The 16714-nt window shown below is 35.3% G+C and overlaps 1 protein-coding gene across 1 annotated transcript; it reads right to left on the bottom strand.

The window, feature by feature from the left end:
* Window positions 1-15172: 15172 nt before the first annotated feature.
* Window positions 15173-16714, bottom strand: LOC145981726 (glutamate receptor ionotropic, delta-2-like). The gene has a single exon (XM_083115135.1). It carries the CDS (start codon window positions 16712-16714, stop codon window positions 15173-15175), a length of 1542 nt encoding a protein of 513 aa, XP_082971261.1.

Genomic DNA, 16714 nt, shown 5'->3' with positions numbered 1-16714 from the left:
TGTCTTTAGGTGTACTTAAATATTTTTGAGCAAGAAGACCCAATTCAATAGGATCCTGAGTAGCCTCAATTCTTCGAGGAGCAACAGGACTAGGTGTATGAATACTAGAAAGTGGGGTGATTGGATAATCTAATATGTTCCTAGCAGCTACAGGTACAAGCTCTGTGATCAAATTTTGATTCTGCTCTGTAACAGTTTTGATATTTTTACCTAATTCACTAATAGCATCAATAATCGGCTGTTCTGTGCGCTTGTGTTGTTCATAGATTCCTCGGTTTTCTACTTTCCATCCCTTAAATCTTTTTACAAGATAGTCTCTTAATTTAAGATTATCAATAATTGGTCTTTTCATGGTTATTTTTATATGTTTCAATATCTAGAAAATTGTTAATTTTATTTCTATATTTACCATTATTAGGTTTTCTTGTTATATCAATTGTAACAAACCCATAACTATCCTGGTTCCAACACCAACTGCAAAACTTAGAAAAAATATTGTAACTCAAGTCGCCACCTACATATTCATCATGTATGTGTTTGAGGTTGGTATGGTCTTAATGAAACACACATATAAAATTGCTGTTGTCTCTTATCAATTGTTTTGGTATTTTAGAAAAAGTCTGTGCCAGGTAGAAGCAATCTATGTTTTTGTGTCGGCCCTGTGTAAAGAAATTTCTAACCTTGTTTTGGTTTTCTAATATAATATCATCAAATACAACAACAGAGTTATCGAGACATTCATGAAGTGGTTTAACATCTGAATTATATTCATTGTTAGGGATACTGTTTAATTCAAGAATTACTGTATGCTTAGGATTCTCGATTAGGCCAGTTATTTCTCTTTCTGCTGTAAGCAATCTACTTGTTACAGATTCAAGATGCTCGTTGATAGTCCTTGATAGTCCACAATTTCATCGTGGCCTGGTTTTATTCTTATGTCTACAGCAAGTTTTTTGTATTGTTGGATAATTTCTTGAAGTTGGGTGGCAAAAACAGACAGAGTATTTGCTTGGTTGGATTCCATGGTCCCTAGTTGTTGCTTGATGTTAGCTACAATTTGCTGTAAATTTTCAACAACTGCCACTTTAGAATTTTGGGCAGTAAGATCATGGACTTGTCTTCTGATATCTTCAAACAAAGCATAAAGTTCATTAATATGTTGATTAGTTGGAAGAGTGGCCACTGTCTGAGTAAGTTGTTTGATCTCTGTCTGGATATTCTTGATATATTCTTATTTCAGTATGCGATTTACTGCTCTTTTAATATTTTTAAGTTCCTGAGATGTAGGCAAATTAGATACAGTATTCTGCAAAGATTCAAGTGCTAATTTCACACTATTTAATTCACTAGCGTCAGCCACACTATGCATAGCATCTTGGAGCAGGGTTATGTCTGCCTGAGTAGGTGTCGATTGTTGTAAAATTTCAAGTTTTGTTTGGATATCATCGATCAAGTGATGAAAATGAGATAGCTCAGATTCGGTGTTGAGGTTTTCAAGTTTTGTGATTTGTTGCTGAACACTGACAAGAGTGTCTACAATACCAGGCAAGCGAGATTCTAGTGTTTCTTGTACATTTGTCAGATCACTTTGTACTGCTGCTATGATACCTTCAAGGTGGGTTATGGTACTCTGAATTTTTCCAAAATCTTCATATGTCTCAAGTTGCAGCTTGATGTTAGCTACACTGCGAGTTATAACACTCAGAGCATCAGAAGATGGTAAGTTGTTCATAAAATTTTCAAGTGTCTCAATTTTTTCTTTAACCTCAGATATGGCATTGTTCAAGGAGTCCAGATTAGGTATTTGTAGTGATTGAATTTGTTCTTTTAGAGTGGAAATTACTAGATCAAAATCTTTTTGTGACTTTATGGTTTTGACAATTGTTTGGAGTTGTGCCTGGACACTACTAATCTGCTCTTCTAGTTGTTGTTTCAATTGTTCAGAGTTGGTATTCTGAGTTTTTAATTTGGCTTGAAGAGTTGCTATAGCCTCCTCTAAATTTTGAAAATTATCCAATGTTGCCAAATCAGTATATTTTTGAAGCAATAATTTAAGTTCTGAATCAATTTTAAGAAGAGGGTCCATGCATTGTGATTGTAAATTTGTAATTTCTAGTTGAAGACTGGCATTAAGTGTGCTTTGTAAAACTTGTAAATCACTTCTTAATTTTTTGACTCTGACATCAAGCATTAGAATCTCATCACTGTGATCTTCATGTCTTGTATGGCCAAATATATCATTAGGCATTTTTGTTTTCATTTTATTTTAGGGGTTATTTATTATAAAATATCTAATTCTTAATTCTATAAAAAAAGGTATAAGTTTGTCATAATATCCCGGGACCTCAATATATAAACAATCACCGGCAGAGACGGTATATACAGTACCAGAAATCATGTTTGAGTGCTTAATTCTATAAATATTTCTCCCTACTGAAATTTTGACATCACCCTCGAGAGTTGTAATAAATTGTAATTGACCACCTATAGGTAATTGGTAATGATTTAAATTATTATTAAATATGTATAATGTTTTACCTGTTTTATCATCAACATCTGTAAGTATGCTATTCAAATGAATAATTAACAAACCACTTAGTTTAGATTGTATATCAGGAGAGGGGGCTGGTGTCGGCAAGTCCATAATATCTTGTTTTTTAAATCCAAATAAATTCATTGGCATGTTTTATTTATTTCAAATCATGCTCTGTTATTGGGCATTGTTTATCACTTCTCAGGTCACAATGACCCCACGGTAGAGTATGTATGCCACATGATAAAATACATCCAGAGCCACTTTTCTTACAATATTTGTGGTCAACAAATGATCCACACTCTGGATTCTACATTCTGATGTTCTAATTAACCTATCTGATTTAAGACAATCTTCGTAATCTTTAAATTCAAGCTCTTTATCTACAATTACTCTACCAACGCCCTTGGCTTTTTTAGTAACACCACCACTACATGGTTTAAAACTATACATTTTGGCCCTTAACCCAGCAAATCCTACAATAACATCGCCAAGGGTCTCATCTTTTAACTTGCCAGGCACCTTTTTGTTGTGGGGTTGAATTTTTGAATGTTCACTGGTATCAAAATATTTAATTAATTCAGGATGTGATATATCTTTATAAACATCTTCTGTTTGAATATCAAGAATAAAACTATCTGTGTCCATGTACATTAATTTTATACGATCACCATAAAAAGGTTTTAACACATCATAATAAAGTTTTAACATATGTAATTTCTCCAATTCTAATATCACCGCCCCTACATAAATAGGTTTATCAAACTTAATTTTTGTTTTTTTTTCATATTAAAAAGTGCCATATTGTCATCATAAATTCTTCTATAATTAAAATTCGGCTTTGCCACTAATTTTTTGCTCCGGCTGGGGTCGGTAACTAATTTAACATCAGTATGCTTTTGAACATTTTCTATAGTTTTGCCATATACTGAATTGACCATTAATTTAAACAATGATTTATCAAATTGGCTTACTGCAGATGTTCGAAGCTCGGTGTTCGTATCAATATATGGTTTCAACCATCTTGAGTGCCTGAACCTCAAAACTTTGCCAACCTTAGTTACTTTAACACCATGATGTATCAAAAACTGCAGGTTTTTGTAATATATTACATAATCCTGTTTTGATTCCAAAGTCATCATTAGCTTTTTTTGTTTAGAATTAGGTGAACACTCAACCTCAGAAATTGGGGGCAGATCAGAAAACTTATTGTGTAAATCTTCAGGAATTGTCAGATCAACCTCTAAGAATAGACCATAGTGACTGTCATCAAATTCCTGAAGATTCCCAATACTAAAATTTTCAACCCACTCAAGCCCTGCATATGGCAATTTATCCATCATAGCATGCCCATATAAATTATTAGCATCTACATAAAGTATATAATTTGATGGCAATTCTGGATCATAATTAGAAATATATTTGTTATTAGCCCTGGCATATCTCTGAGAGCATTGCACCATCCCTCCTCTTATACACTGTTCCATAAATAGATACATATCTTGATTTTGGATTAAATTTAATTGCATTTTAGTTTTAAAAAACATTGCAGACCATGCTAGCCCTGGAGCACTATAGAAATAAATTGGATCTAGCTTATAACTTTCTATTGAAGATTTTCTAAATGCCTGAAGTATATCGGCTAAAATAGTTACATCAAGTTTTAAATATGCCTTATGATAGTCACCAAGTGTCTGGCATTTTAAGTTGGTCCACATCAACTTGGCATGGTGATAATCTTCATCAGTAATTTCGGATGCCCTGAGTTTACTATAGAATGCTTTTTGTGGTGGCAAAGAACACTCATCAAATTTAGAAAAATCTGTACCATAGTCATATGGGTATACACCTTTTCGCCTAATTAATTTCAAGTCCTGATTTGGAAACATGTTACAAGTAATTTTAAATTGGTCATCAGATAATTGACTGGCCAAAGTAGCCAAGCTAGCCGACAGAATTCTATATGAATCAAGAAATCTTAAGTGAATAGGAACACCATTAACTTTAATTATCTTGCTAATGGCTATATATTTCTCATCATTTTCTGCTAAAATATTTAAATTCTGCTTGTCAAACCCCTCGTACCTGATCAGATGATGAAAATCATAATTAGATGCACCATGGCAAAATATCGGGACAAATTTTGGTCTCTGGATCTTAATATTACAGTTATTACACAGAGCCATTAAGAATTTACCATTTGTATGGGAATGGTGTTTTACCTTGATATTTGTATCTGAAAATTCACAATCACATACCAGGCATTTTTCTGCATTTTTAAAATTTTCAATTTGTTCTTGTGTTAAAGGTATCATAGGTCTTGATTTTAATAAAATATTAGATGCTATGTCATAGCACTCATTTTCTATTCTATGTGCAAATTCTTTGATAGCATTTGGTCCCATATATAATTGTGGTTCACTAGCTACACCATCCCGTATAATTATATAACAAAAACTAGAAGGTTCGTGTACCTGGTATGATGTACTTGAAGATTCATCAGGATCTGGGTTGCAGAATGCAAGAGGTTTGAGGTTTGATTCAAAATCACAAACTATATATGCTGGGTGTTCCAACAAAGCTTCAAATTTTTTGAATTTTGCATTTTCACTTGGGTTTGGCATAAGCATATGAACAGGTTTATGGTTGCCACAATATTTTAAATGTTCAACTAACTTGTTTTTAGCAATTTCTGCATTCACTTCACTAATCCCATTTACTATTTTTTTACCATCAAATACAGTTAAACATCTTCGGCACAACTTGAATATTGTATTAGATTTATTTATTTGTTTTCTTACTAAAGCTTCAAGATTGCGTATTAGAGTGTAATGGTATGTGCCATCCGCCTCAATTAAGAGTAAATCAATCGGGATGGCCAAATTATCATCAAGTGTACTAATTCTGAGAGGTTCTATCAAGCAATTCCCAGTACCAGTGGAACAAATAAATACATTAATAGATAATGGTTTACCATTGATATTTCTAGCCTTTTTTTCAAATTTATCAATATTTTGAACAGACATTGGATATTCTAAGCCCTCCATTGCATCATTAAAATCATTTTCATATTGTTTATAATAACTTATTCTTTCTGGATGTTTTAAAACTGGATACAAGGCAGCTAAAATACACCACAAAAAACATTTCTCATCATTATTTTCTATGTTAACCACGGCTCTTTTGTTTTTAATATTGGCAGGTAATGGCAAATATGTAGAACCTTGTAGTGGGTTAAATTTAGAAATATTAATATAAAACTTGTGTGGACTTCCACATAAACTCCATCCAGATTCTTTTGCTGCAAATTCAGAATGTTTAATAATTAATTGATCTATCAAACTGTTTATTATTTCATCTAAATTTGTATTTGAATATATAACTACAGTTTCTGTTATGTGGGGGTGTGTAAATTTTGTTCCATTTGGTTTCTTATATTGTACAAAAAATTTGAAAGACAGTTTATAAGAACCATTTGGTACATTTAGAATAGCTTGCATATCAGGATTTATATTGTTTAAAAAATTCTCAATATCACATTTTGGCTCTGATATAAAACGGTAATCTTTTAGTTGGTTATTAAAACTACTTTGAATAGGTGAATAGCATGGCTTTTTTGCTGATCTAGTATTATTAGATGTTTCAAGTTTTCTTTTTAGACCAGATGAAGATGTAGATGGTTGTACATAACAAGTATTTTTATGTTTATATAAGAAATATTCCAGATTATATTTTCTATGGCATTTTGGGCATATTTTTGTTAGTATTCTGCATTTTTCAGGATCACAATTTCTTTGATGCTTAGCACAATTAGGGCTAGATATATTTTTATTGCATTGTTTACAATATTTTTGATTTGGCATTTTTATTATTAGTTATAAGATTTCTTGGGGTTTAAATTCAAACTCTATCTTTATTATAAAATATCAATTAAGTTTAGCAATATGTTTTGTGTATTTAGTGTATATATTTAGTGTGTGAGTATTTTTTTATCCTAGGTTTATTATATCAGATTATTTGGGGTTCAAATCAAAATTCTATACTTAATAAATAACAGGTTGTAAAAACTAATAGCTAAACTAAAAGCAAGTGACAGGCCAGTGTAGGTAATATTAAAATGCACTCAAGATAAAAATATCTACAGAGTAGTGGCTAAGCAAGTGACAGGCCAGTGTAGGTAATATTAAAATGCACTCAAGATAAATATGTCTACAGAGTAGTGGCTAAGCAAGTGACAGGCCAGTGTAGGTAATATTAAAATGCACTCAAGATAAAAATATCTACAGAGTAGTGGCTAAGCAAGTGACAGGCCAGTGTAGGTAATATTAAAATGCACTCAAGATAAAAATACTCACGCGAAACCAAACAGAGCAATTCTAGAAGACTTCTGCACAATACATTGTGTTTAGTATTAGATAAACAAGTTGAGCCTGGTCCTGAATTAAAATATTTGAGTTAACATATTAATATTCTAAATTTAAACCAAAAATAAACCAGAAATGGACCGGAAGTAAATATATATGTGGGTGGGTGTGGGTGGGTGTGGGTGGGTAGGTGGCAGATTCAGGTATAGCCAAATCAATCTGAGAGGGGGGTCATACTTTCTCAAAAAGTTTTCTTGTACAAAAATCTTAAATTTGATAGAGGAGAACACTTGAGCAATAAGCTTTTATAGGCAACTTAGCCTAATTTTAGCACAGGCAAGACCTCATACTTTCTCGGGTTTATCCTATATACTTTCCCACTACTGTGAACAAAGGTCACACCAGCGAGCACACACGACCAGTGCGAGTCTTAGTTATATAGCAGGACAATTTAGAAAATTACGAGGAACCACAACCGGATAGTGTTGGTTGTGCCCTTGGATGTATTTAAAGGAGGTTCCAACGGGTCCAACACCCCCCTCCCTTGGTTTCAGTAAAATCACCAGATTTATCTGTTCTATCCGCTATGCGCAGAGACGGGTTCTTAAACATTTCTTCAGACTTATTTTCTTATAAATTAGAAACGTATAGAATGGGATACGGATGAGAGAGAAATTAATTCCACACACCAGATGGAACTGGAAAGTAAATGTCTGCACTTTCCTCATAGTTTCGGAATTTCTGTGGAAAATACTCAGAAAACTCTTGACATTTCACGAATTCTATAATGCCACATGTAATTTCTGCCCGAAGCAGCTGCTTGTGAACTTATAGCGCGAACATTATAATTTCATTAGAAGTTCCCGATATGATTTTTACCATTCAAGATTTAAGTATTCCTCAGGTTCTAATTTTTTGACAATTTGAAATTTCCCAGCTGTCGAAAGTCGATAAACAATTTTCCAAACTTTAGATCGGAATGGGAAACTTGTCCCTGTTGGAGATTGTAACTGCATCTGGGTTAGCTTCAGCTATTAGTTCTTCTACTATCTCTGGGTTGAGTGGGTGTGGATTTAGAAGAAAAAATAGTTGGTGAAGGATACGATGGTGCTGATGTAATGGGTGGTAGAATTAAGGGGGTGAGATAGATTGATAATTTCAGAGAAGTGTCCAAAAGCAATTTTTGTACATTTTAACCCTGGCTATTGCCCATTTCTGTTGAATTTCTGCGATATTCAGACTTTCAAATCAGTTATATTTTTTTTCCACTCGAGTCTTCTCAAGGGAGCAGCCCTCCTTGGTTAACACATCGTGGGTACCGGGTTCGAAACCCGAAATGGGCATGGGCATTTGTGGGTGTCCATTCCTCAATTCATCATGTCATCGCTATCCCGATCTTCGGAAATTAGCCAAAAGTGGCACAAAAAGCGAAGTAAAATAATGCAAATCAATCAATCAATCTTCTCAAAGTAATTTGGTTGTAAAAAATGCAGTGCAAGATAGGTAGGAAGTACTGTAAGGTTCTCAAGTTGTTTGACACAAGATAGACAGAAAATGATCAATGCTCAGTAGGGTGACTTGTGAAATCGTATGCACTAATAATAGAAACTTTATTGTTGTCCATTTCTGGACGATTTTGAAATAGAAATGAACCGAATTTTCTCTGAACACAGTCAACATTGAAAAATTGCAACAACTTATTCCAATATGAAATGTCCATTCCTCATTCATTGGAACAGTGTGTCAAAATGTTTAATGCCCTGGTTGATATTTTTTACATTTTCAAATCTGAATGAAAAATGTGGTGTGGCAAATAGTAATTGAAGAGACACGTCCAGGGTCTGCATCGCAGGCAGTAGAAAATTGTGACAAGCTCTTGTACTTAAATATGCACAAATTGTTGGTGATCTTGTCTACACTGCCAGTTTGATCTTCAACACCCGAGAGGATGTGTTTAACATTAAAGAGGTTGAAATAATGACCTTGCAATTCAATAGGAGATCTTCGACTAATGGACTCTGTACTGTTAAGTGTACACACATGCGAATATTATAATAACACCATTGATGTTATTTAAAATATTGTAGCAAGGAGGAAAGTACTAATTCTAGCATTGTAATGTTTTTTTAAAGATAAGCTGGGATTAGCTTTTTCAAAAGCATTTTCTCCTCATTTTATGTAGAAAAGTTAGAAGTTCGTAGATAGACTTAATTTAATAGTTGTGTGACCTTTCATGTGGTGGCAGAGTGGATTTTGATAGCCAGATCATACCTAGGGACGCTATACTTCCATGATTCTCAGAGACAATCCCGGAATGGTATCATTTGTCCCGGTATTTCGAATAGTTTCTTCCGGATGCACAAATGTTCTGGTATAGGGTGGAAAAGAAGAAATGATTAAGAATCCTACTTTCCTAAACTTTTTTTTATATTTAAATGAGTGGACGTAATTTTAAAATGCTTAATTTACCAAATAATCTAACTCTACATTGAACCACTCTCTCTATAAAACAAGAGTTAACGAGATACAGACGGTAATGCAAACATCTTTGACTTCACGATGGCGCCTCCGCCTGCTAACAGTGCTGAATTTCAGTTACGATTCTCTTCCATTGTATAGTAACCTGCTTACTATAAGGAGTTAGTGTTTGGGTGCCTATGTGTTCAGTCCGCAGTTTTCAACTAAAGTTCCCACACAATGTGTGATGTAAATGACAATTATATTTTGTATACATACAACTTTACCGGGTCCAGTCCCCCCCCCCCGCTCCCCAACAAGCTACCGGTCAGTAGTGTCCCGGATTTTCACTTACGAAATATAGGAACTCTAATTGAATCTCCCCTTCACGTGAGCTATATATACTCCCATGGTTGTGCCCCAACATAAACTCTGTCCTGTATGGATGAGCCTGTTTCTACTATTTCAACACATTCCGTGGGACTTAAGTGTCAGCTTCTTCCTAACACGTTTAATAATTGCGAAAGTTGTGGAGGTCCTTGAGAGTGGAGACTTTACTGTGCATTCTGTATCCTTGTACAATTTATCCATTCTTCTTGGAATCTCAATCACCCTCCCTCAAAATACCTGAGTTCCAAGGGTCCTGGTTATTTTGTGGGTGTTCATATCTCTCGTTTTGAGGACCGGATACCTTGGTTCCCTCTATGGCTTTCTGACTCAGCCTAAAAGGTATCCATACATAAACAATGTCCAGATTGACTTTTGGTGGATATTTCGAGTACTTAAACTTGCAGCTACTGTAAGAGCGAATTGGATTCTTGAAAGCAGAAAATTTTGAACAAAACGTAATTTGGGAATATTAGTTCCGAGTCTGCACTGAACTCTATCACAAACTACTTTCGCCATTTCGATTCCTTTGGTAAAACTATTGCTCATAAACTAAAGGAAGCAGTTCCCGCGCTTCCCGAAGTGTTCCTTCCAAGACCAAGAATTCCATCCTTCAGCTCCTTCCACTTCATTGTGGAAACCTGCCATACATCAGGCCTGTTGGATATGTTGAAGAAAGACGTCTTGGATTTCTCTAGACAGCAATCCTTTTCTAAGAAAAAGTTTAATAGTCAAGGCGAAGAATCTGAGAACTCTATTTGTGGATTCTCTCCGAAGAGCATTTCCGTTACTCCAATTCTGCTTACTACTTACTCTAGAAACCTACATTTTTGAAGTAGTAAGATGTTTCCTAAGACGAAGGAAACTGCACCATCGCTCACCCTAAAAACGATAATAATGGCTGATTCATTTCTAATTTTTGGATTGAGCTTGTGTTTTTGAGCACACTTTATACAAAGATATGCTAATCTGGACTGGACCTAAAGTTTAATGTGAGATACGAAGCACTGTACAATGTACCTCCATAAGGTATCGAACTCGGTAGACCTTCATTACATGGCGACAACGTTACCAATGTAATTCTCTGGATTACATTATGAATCTGAGTGCCTGTCTTCCATTGAAGTCTGTAATGTTTTTATACATATTAATCTCTTTCTCTTATGTAAATGTTTCATGACTTTCTTGTTAAAAATGATTTCCAAATACATGCTTAAGTATTGAAACAATTTCATGTTATTGGAAAGGTTAAGATTGTAATTTATGTGTATAAACATTAGAACTGAAAATGACGGTCCCTTGTCAGATTAGATAACATCACAAATATAATAATAATATGCAAAAGATCTCTACATTTATTGCACATAACACAGACGTACATATCAACATTTCTTTCAATAGTAATTCATATGCCTTATTTGTAATAGTGGATATTAAAGTCACACTGAGAAAAATTAAATACGACATACAGATAATGTAATTGTAACGTCATCAGAAACGTTAAAACCTGATAATTGTAAAAGTTGCATTTCGCAAATTCAAATAATATGTGTTATGATTCCTTGCAGATATATAAAAGTTGGAACTTATCGTACGAGTATGGATTATTTTCGAATACTAGAAAAAGGAATCGAAAGTCATAATCAAAACAAAACACATGGAATATCAGTTGTCAAAAGGCAGTTCAAGATGATCGACACTATTGTATTTCGTTCTTGTTCCTAACCCTTCCAGAGTGGTTTGTTACGGGTTGGCACAATAAGTTAATAGTTACTAACGATAATAACATGTGACTCCAAGAGGAGACGAAAAAAAAGTACTTACTCTCTTTGATAGATCTGCTAGTTTACTGACAATCATATGATTTAGACCAAAGCAAATATAATTAGATCAACAAGTAACCAGACACTTTAAATATTAGCAAATGCACATGAGCCATTCCAAGTAAAAATGGACAAACGAGGTTGTTTTATTTTTACGCAGAGTATCCATTATTACATATGAAATCAAAGAGAAAACAATGAGAATTTGAACTTATTAAAACAAACATTAGTTTCATGGCTTGTAAATATCATGTCTATTACCCCTTATGGTAGAAGTGGGGCTTTACATGAGTGTTTCCACTTAATGTAGTTTCATTATGATGTAGTATTATACCTTAAGAAAACTACATTCCAATTTTATTCTAATTGTCTAATATTAATATCTTAAGCTCCGAAGTATCATACTTCATTTCTCAAATGAACCTCACTTTGATGAATATATTTATGATATTTTTCTTACTGTTTGCAATTTTCCATAATCCTAGAAAGTAAATAATGTGCATGATCGTGTCACACCCGTCATAAAGTTTATCACACACGTCTCAGGCAAAAAATGTTTATTAAAAGAATAAGTAGTAATATTTTTATAAACTGAAAGCATCAAAATGCCGAAAAAAACTTTGTGAAAATAATATAAAATTGTATTAGTAAACCCATATATTTCAGAGTGTTTTCTGAAAGCCTGGGGAAAGTCCCGAAGTCTAGACTCAGAAGTGTCACATCTGTCACAAAATTGAGATGGTGGAGGAATATTCTGAAATTAAATAACATTCATCAAGGAAAATAATATTATTTGAATTTGTAAGAGTTATATGTCTTAAGGTAATAAGGAAGTCAATGAGAAATTAATATAAATTTGTCTGAATGTCACACCTGTCACAATGGCATTAGTCACATACATCTTGTTACATAACAACGGTGCAGTATAATTTCTAGAAAGAAGTTAATGCAACTAAACATCAACCCAAATGCAAGCAAAAGAAATGCGCCCACTAAATCATGAACGCTGAGTACAACAAGTTTATTGTCTTTCCTGAAGCTGACAAGTCTCTCTGCTCTGCCCCTAACTCCTAATACTGTATCTTTCCTCCATTTGCTGAACAACCCTGCTTCGTTACAATTTGAAATCAACTTGTCGAAGAAATTGAGGAAATGAGAGTTACGCCTCATGAGGAATATTGTAGGAAAGTATATATAAAAAAGAAAGTGGTTAGCATATCGCGCTGCGACGCCAAGATCCCGGGTTCGAATCCCGCTCGGGCTTGGTTTGTTTGTGAATATCCATTCATCAGTTTCATCATTTCATCACTCATTCCCATCTTTACAAATTAGCCAAGAGGCACAAACGCGAAGTAAAATAAACTAAATCAATCAATGATGTTGACAATTTTAATTATACAGTTGATAACTATACAATAGGAAAAACTCAGAGAAATGGGTCTATTTAACCAAGTACATTCTTTAATGGGCTTACCGATTAAACAAAAAAAAAAAAAAAAATCAGGAAGAAGTGGATGGCAAATGCCCCTCCTTGCCTTGATGTGGCGGCGCCTATGGGTGTGTCTAGAAAGGGTTACCCCTTACACTGGAAACAGAAAATATTCTGCGTCCCTAAAATAATTCTTGAAGCTTTCCTGGCGGCGAATATTGAAGAGGTTTTCTCGGGCAATCAGCCAGGTGATTTCCGGAAAGGCTTTCGAGATTTCGACAACAAACGTCACTCATCTTCAGGTAATGAAGTTCAGAGATACGTCAGGGTGACGTTATATGTATTTGGTGTGGGAGGGGTCCTGTGTAGGTGGCGGGCTAATCAGGTGGCGTTTCTCCGACGTCCGCGCTCCCAGTCGACTATCGCTAACCAGGCTGGGTCCAGTTTGAGTCCCGTGTCCCTGTTGAGGTTGTCCTTTTCCCCGTGTATGGCTATTGCTTCTTTGATGAGACGGTCCATGTTTGCAAGCAGAATGATAAAAACGAAACAGGAATAGAATGTTTACCAAATAGTGGGCATAAGGTGCCTGCAAAACTGTCTGGTTTTGATATTTATATGGCAAAAGGTATAACTCTATAGGCCTTCCGCCAATTGAGGAGACGACAGTGTGACGGCTGTTTCAGCGAGAAACCAACCACGAACCGCCACGCTTTGGCCACCTTTACCTCCCTCCCTCATTGATTTGAGGCTGGGTCAACCCAAGAGCCGGAAAAACTCCGACTTTATATCGTCCACCCCGAGAATCGAACCCGTGTCTTCCGCGAGGCAGCCCGACACCTTACCGACTAGACTACCAAACTCCTCTATCCTTATCCACTATAGAAACAAAATACTGTTATTATTTTTATACATCGTAGGCGTTGAAAAACGTTTTTCTATCCTTGTTCATTTCCTTCTGAGTTTTAGTCTTTGCTCCATATTATTTTATGCAAAAATATCATCAACTTATGTACAGTCACGGACAGTTCTGGGTTGTAATGAATGCATTGACTTTCAATGGAATCATTATAACCCAGCAGTGTCCGTGACTGTACGTCGTAACCAACTTCACTGTTATTATTTTTTTCTGCAGGTTCTGTACAAAAATGGCCTCGAAGCAGATGTACAGGAAATATCTGTCCTAGGGTGTGACGTCATGTGTCCTTTGAATCAGTTTTTAGAAGTGACAGCATCGCAGATTCCGGAGAATTGGGAACAAGAGTGCAACCTTGTTCAATGCTGAAACAAGATGCAAAATTAAATTCTGGAAATTATAACGAAAGTATAATGTTTACTAAATATATGTATTTTTTTTAGAAGAGATTGAGTATATATACATGATGTTTGTATGGTTCAAAAACCTGTGTCTTGAAGTAATAATTTTCTTTTTCACTCTGCGTGGCTAGTTTACAAGGTTATATATTCTAATATTTTTTATTGGGTTTTATTTATGCAAGAACAACCAATGCTGACAAGATATAGCTTACAATTGCATGCTAGAAACACAACGTATACCAATCATTGCACCTTCAGAATTAAGATAAATATTTCATTGGCTTGATGAAAATAGTACTCCATACGTGTGTTTCAAGTACGTCACAAACTATTGCATTGTGGCATCTAGCAGCCATGATTGAAGCCAGTTCTTGTAAGCGGCTGGCGGGAGATACTAACGTAGACATTCGTGATTTAGAACAAACGTGCAGTTGGTGCATATGTAACGACATGTTATGTATAAAACGACACGTAAAATGCGCCGCAAGCATGGCGACTGTGCGCAACCTGACGTCCCATGAAACCCACCTATAGTATTAGAGAATTTCAAACAGTGTGCGCACTATTTGTTTACAACTCTCTTTATAAACACTTCAATTGTTAGTGTAAATAATGACAACAGTAATCCAATACCCATTAGAGCAAATGACACTCGTACATGTTCAATTATTAAGGGCTTTGGTTGAGAACTCACTTCAGTATCACGCAGTATATCAAATTTCTTGGGTCTGTTTTGCCTAAATATCTCTCTGTCCCATTGAAAAATTATACCACTGCTTTGAAGTCTTCTCAGAAAATCATTGAATTTCGCAATTAATAGAAATCTTCTCTCGGTCATTAGACTGACATACAACGATATTTCCTCCTACATAAGATGCAACTTAAGCAGCGCTTTCTCATCCAGGTAATCGGCATTACACAGGTATCCTGAAACGGTCTTATCCGCCATTATCCCAATTACTACCGTTTTCACGAGATCGTTCAGCACCTGACCGTCAGTCTCGTCCAAGATCCTTGATATCATCTTTCGAACATTTTCATCTTCCATGACTGTCAAAAGTTCCATGTAACCTGGCTCTACGGTTCCCCATTTGAGTCCGGAATTTACAAACTCTTCGATGGTGTCTATTGGTTTATCCGAAACAGGAATTGTCAGATGAGATACAATCTTGCAGTTAAATCCAGTAATCAATAGCATAGAAACAAGCGAAGTGGACAGTAGCAGATGTCTTATGGGTGTGACAGGAGATTCTTCTACACCAAGACCCACTAACAGACTTACACAGTGCAGAAAAGCATACGTTTTAGCTGTGTAGGGACTTATTACTGCTTCAGGAAATGCCTTGTGGTACAGTATAGCAAAGCAGTGCAGACAGAGAGAACTGACTATAACAAATGCTATGATAAGACTCCAGGTGACAAGATCGTAAGATTCGAGTATGGACCACAAGCTGATGTTGTATTTAGGCTTTGGAGTGAGCAACGTAAAAGATGATGGAACAAATGGTATTGTCAATTCGAACAGAGGATGTAGGATATGTGTTGAAAACATGCCAGGAATGCCAGCACTGTACCGTCCGTACAAAACAGATCCTATGAATCCAACGAAGGTGCCATTTTCCAACCGATATCCATACTCACCTTCAGAAATGTCGAAATCCCAAGTAAAGTTATGCATGTTTGAAAACGCAGTTGCTATTCTGAAGTCAGTCCCATCAAGGGTGTCATTTTGGAAGATTATGTATGGATCGCGGTGAAGTACACTCATCTTCAAAGCAACGCCATTCAGATTCTTCAATTTGTCTGCAAAGAAGTTAGAATCACCAAGGGGAGTGGTTCCGTTCCAATACGCAATTGTTCTAATTTCCGCGGGTTCTAAATTGTCTCCTACACGATGAGACAGAATTTCATAAACCAATCCTTTGTCCGAATGTAGAGTCTTGTTTGCCAAAGGTTTCACGACGAGTGTGTTTGGGGATCTTCTAAGAAACGAACGATCAATGCAAACTCCCCCCAAATGAGAACTTGAATTCATTACAATAAGATATCTATGTTCTCTTCTTTGTTCAGATTCTACCATCACCTTTTTAATGGTACGAGTAATATTTAAGACAAGCTCTGAGAAAATTAAGAAGGCTTTACATCCTAGATTCATTGTCTGTAGCAGGAACTCTTCAGCGTTTTCATCTTCAAATGACGTGTAGATGCTGTGAATTGTCGGGGTAAAGCAATCTGTCAAATTTCTGACACAAATTTCTAAATATGAACCTTCCTCTTGTATTATCACGATGCACTTCTCTTCCACAAAGAATTGATTCAAGATGTTTGTCATTAGGGTCTGCAAAGTTCTTTGATTGTCTAGATTTATATAGTGATCAACTTCAGCTAATATTGTTATGAGCGACAT

The sequence above is a fragment of the Lepisma saccharinum genome, chromosome 30, assembly GCF_977018435.1.
Source record: "Lepisma saccharinum chromosome 30, izLepSacc3.1, whole genome shotgun sequence".
Classification (NCBI taxonomy): Eukaryota; Metazoa; Arthropoda; class Insecta; order Zygentoma; family Lepismatidae; genus Lepisma; species Lepisma saccharinum.
Note: the sequence above shows the minus strand (reverse complement) of the source record. Positions and strands in the feature narration are given on the sequence as shown.

Bases quoted from the DNA above. Each gene is read 5' to 3' on its own strand.
- LOC145981726 (XM_083115135.1), bottom strand. From the start codon at position 16,714: ATGTCGCTCATAACAATATTAGCTGAAGTTGATCACTATATAAATCTA.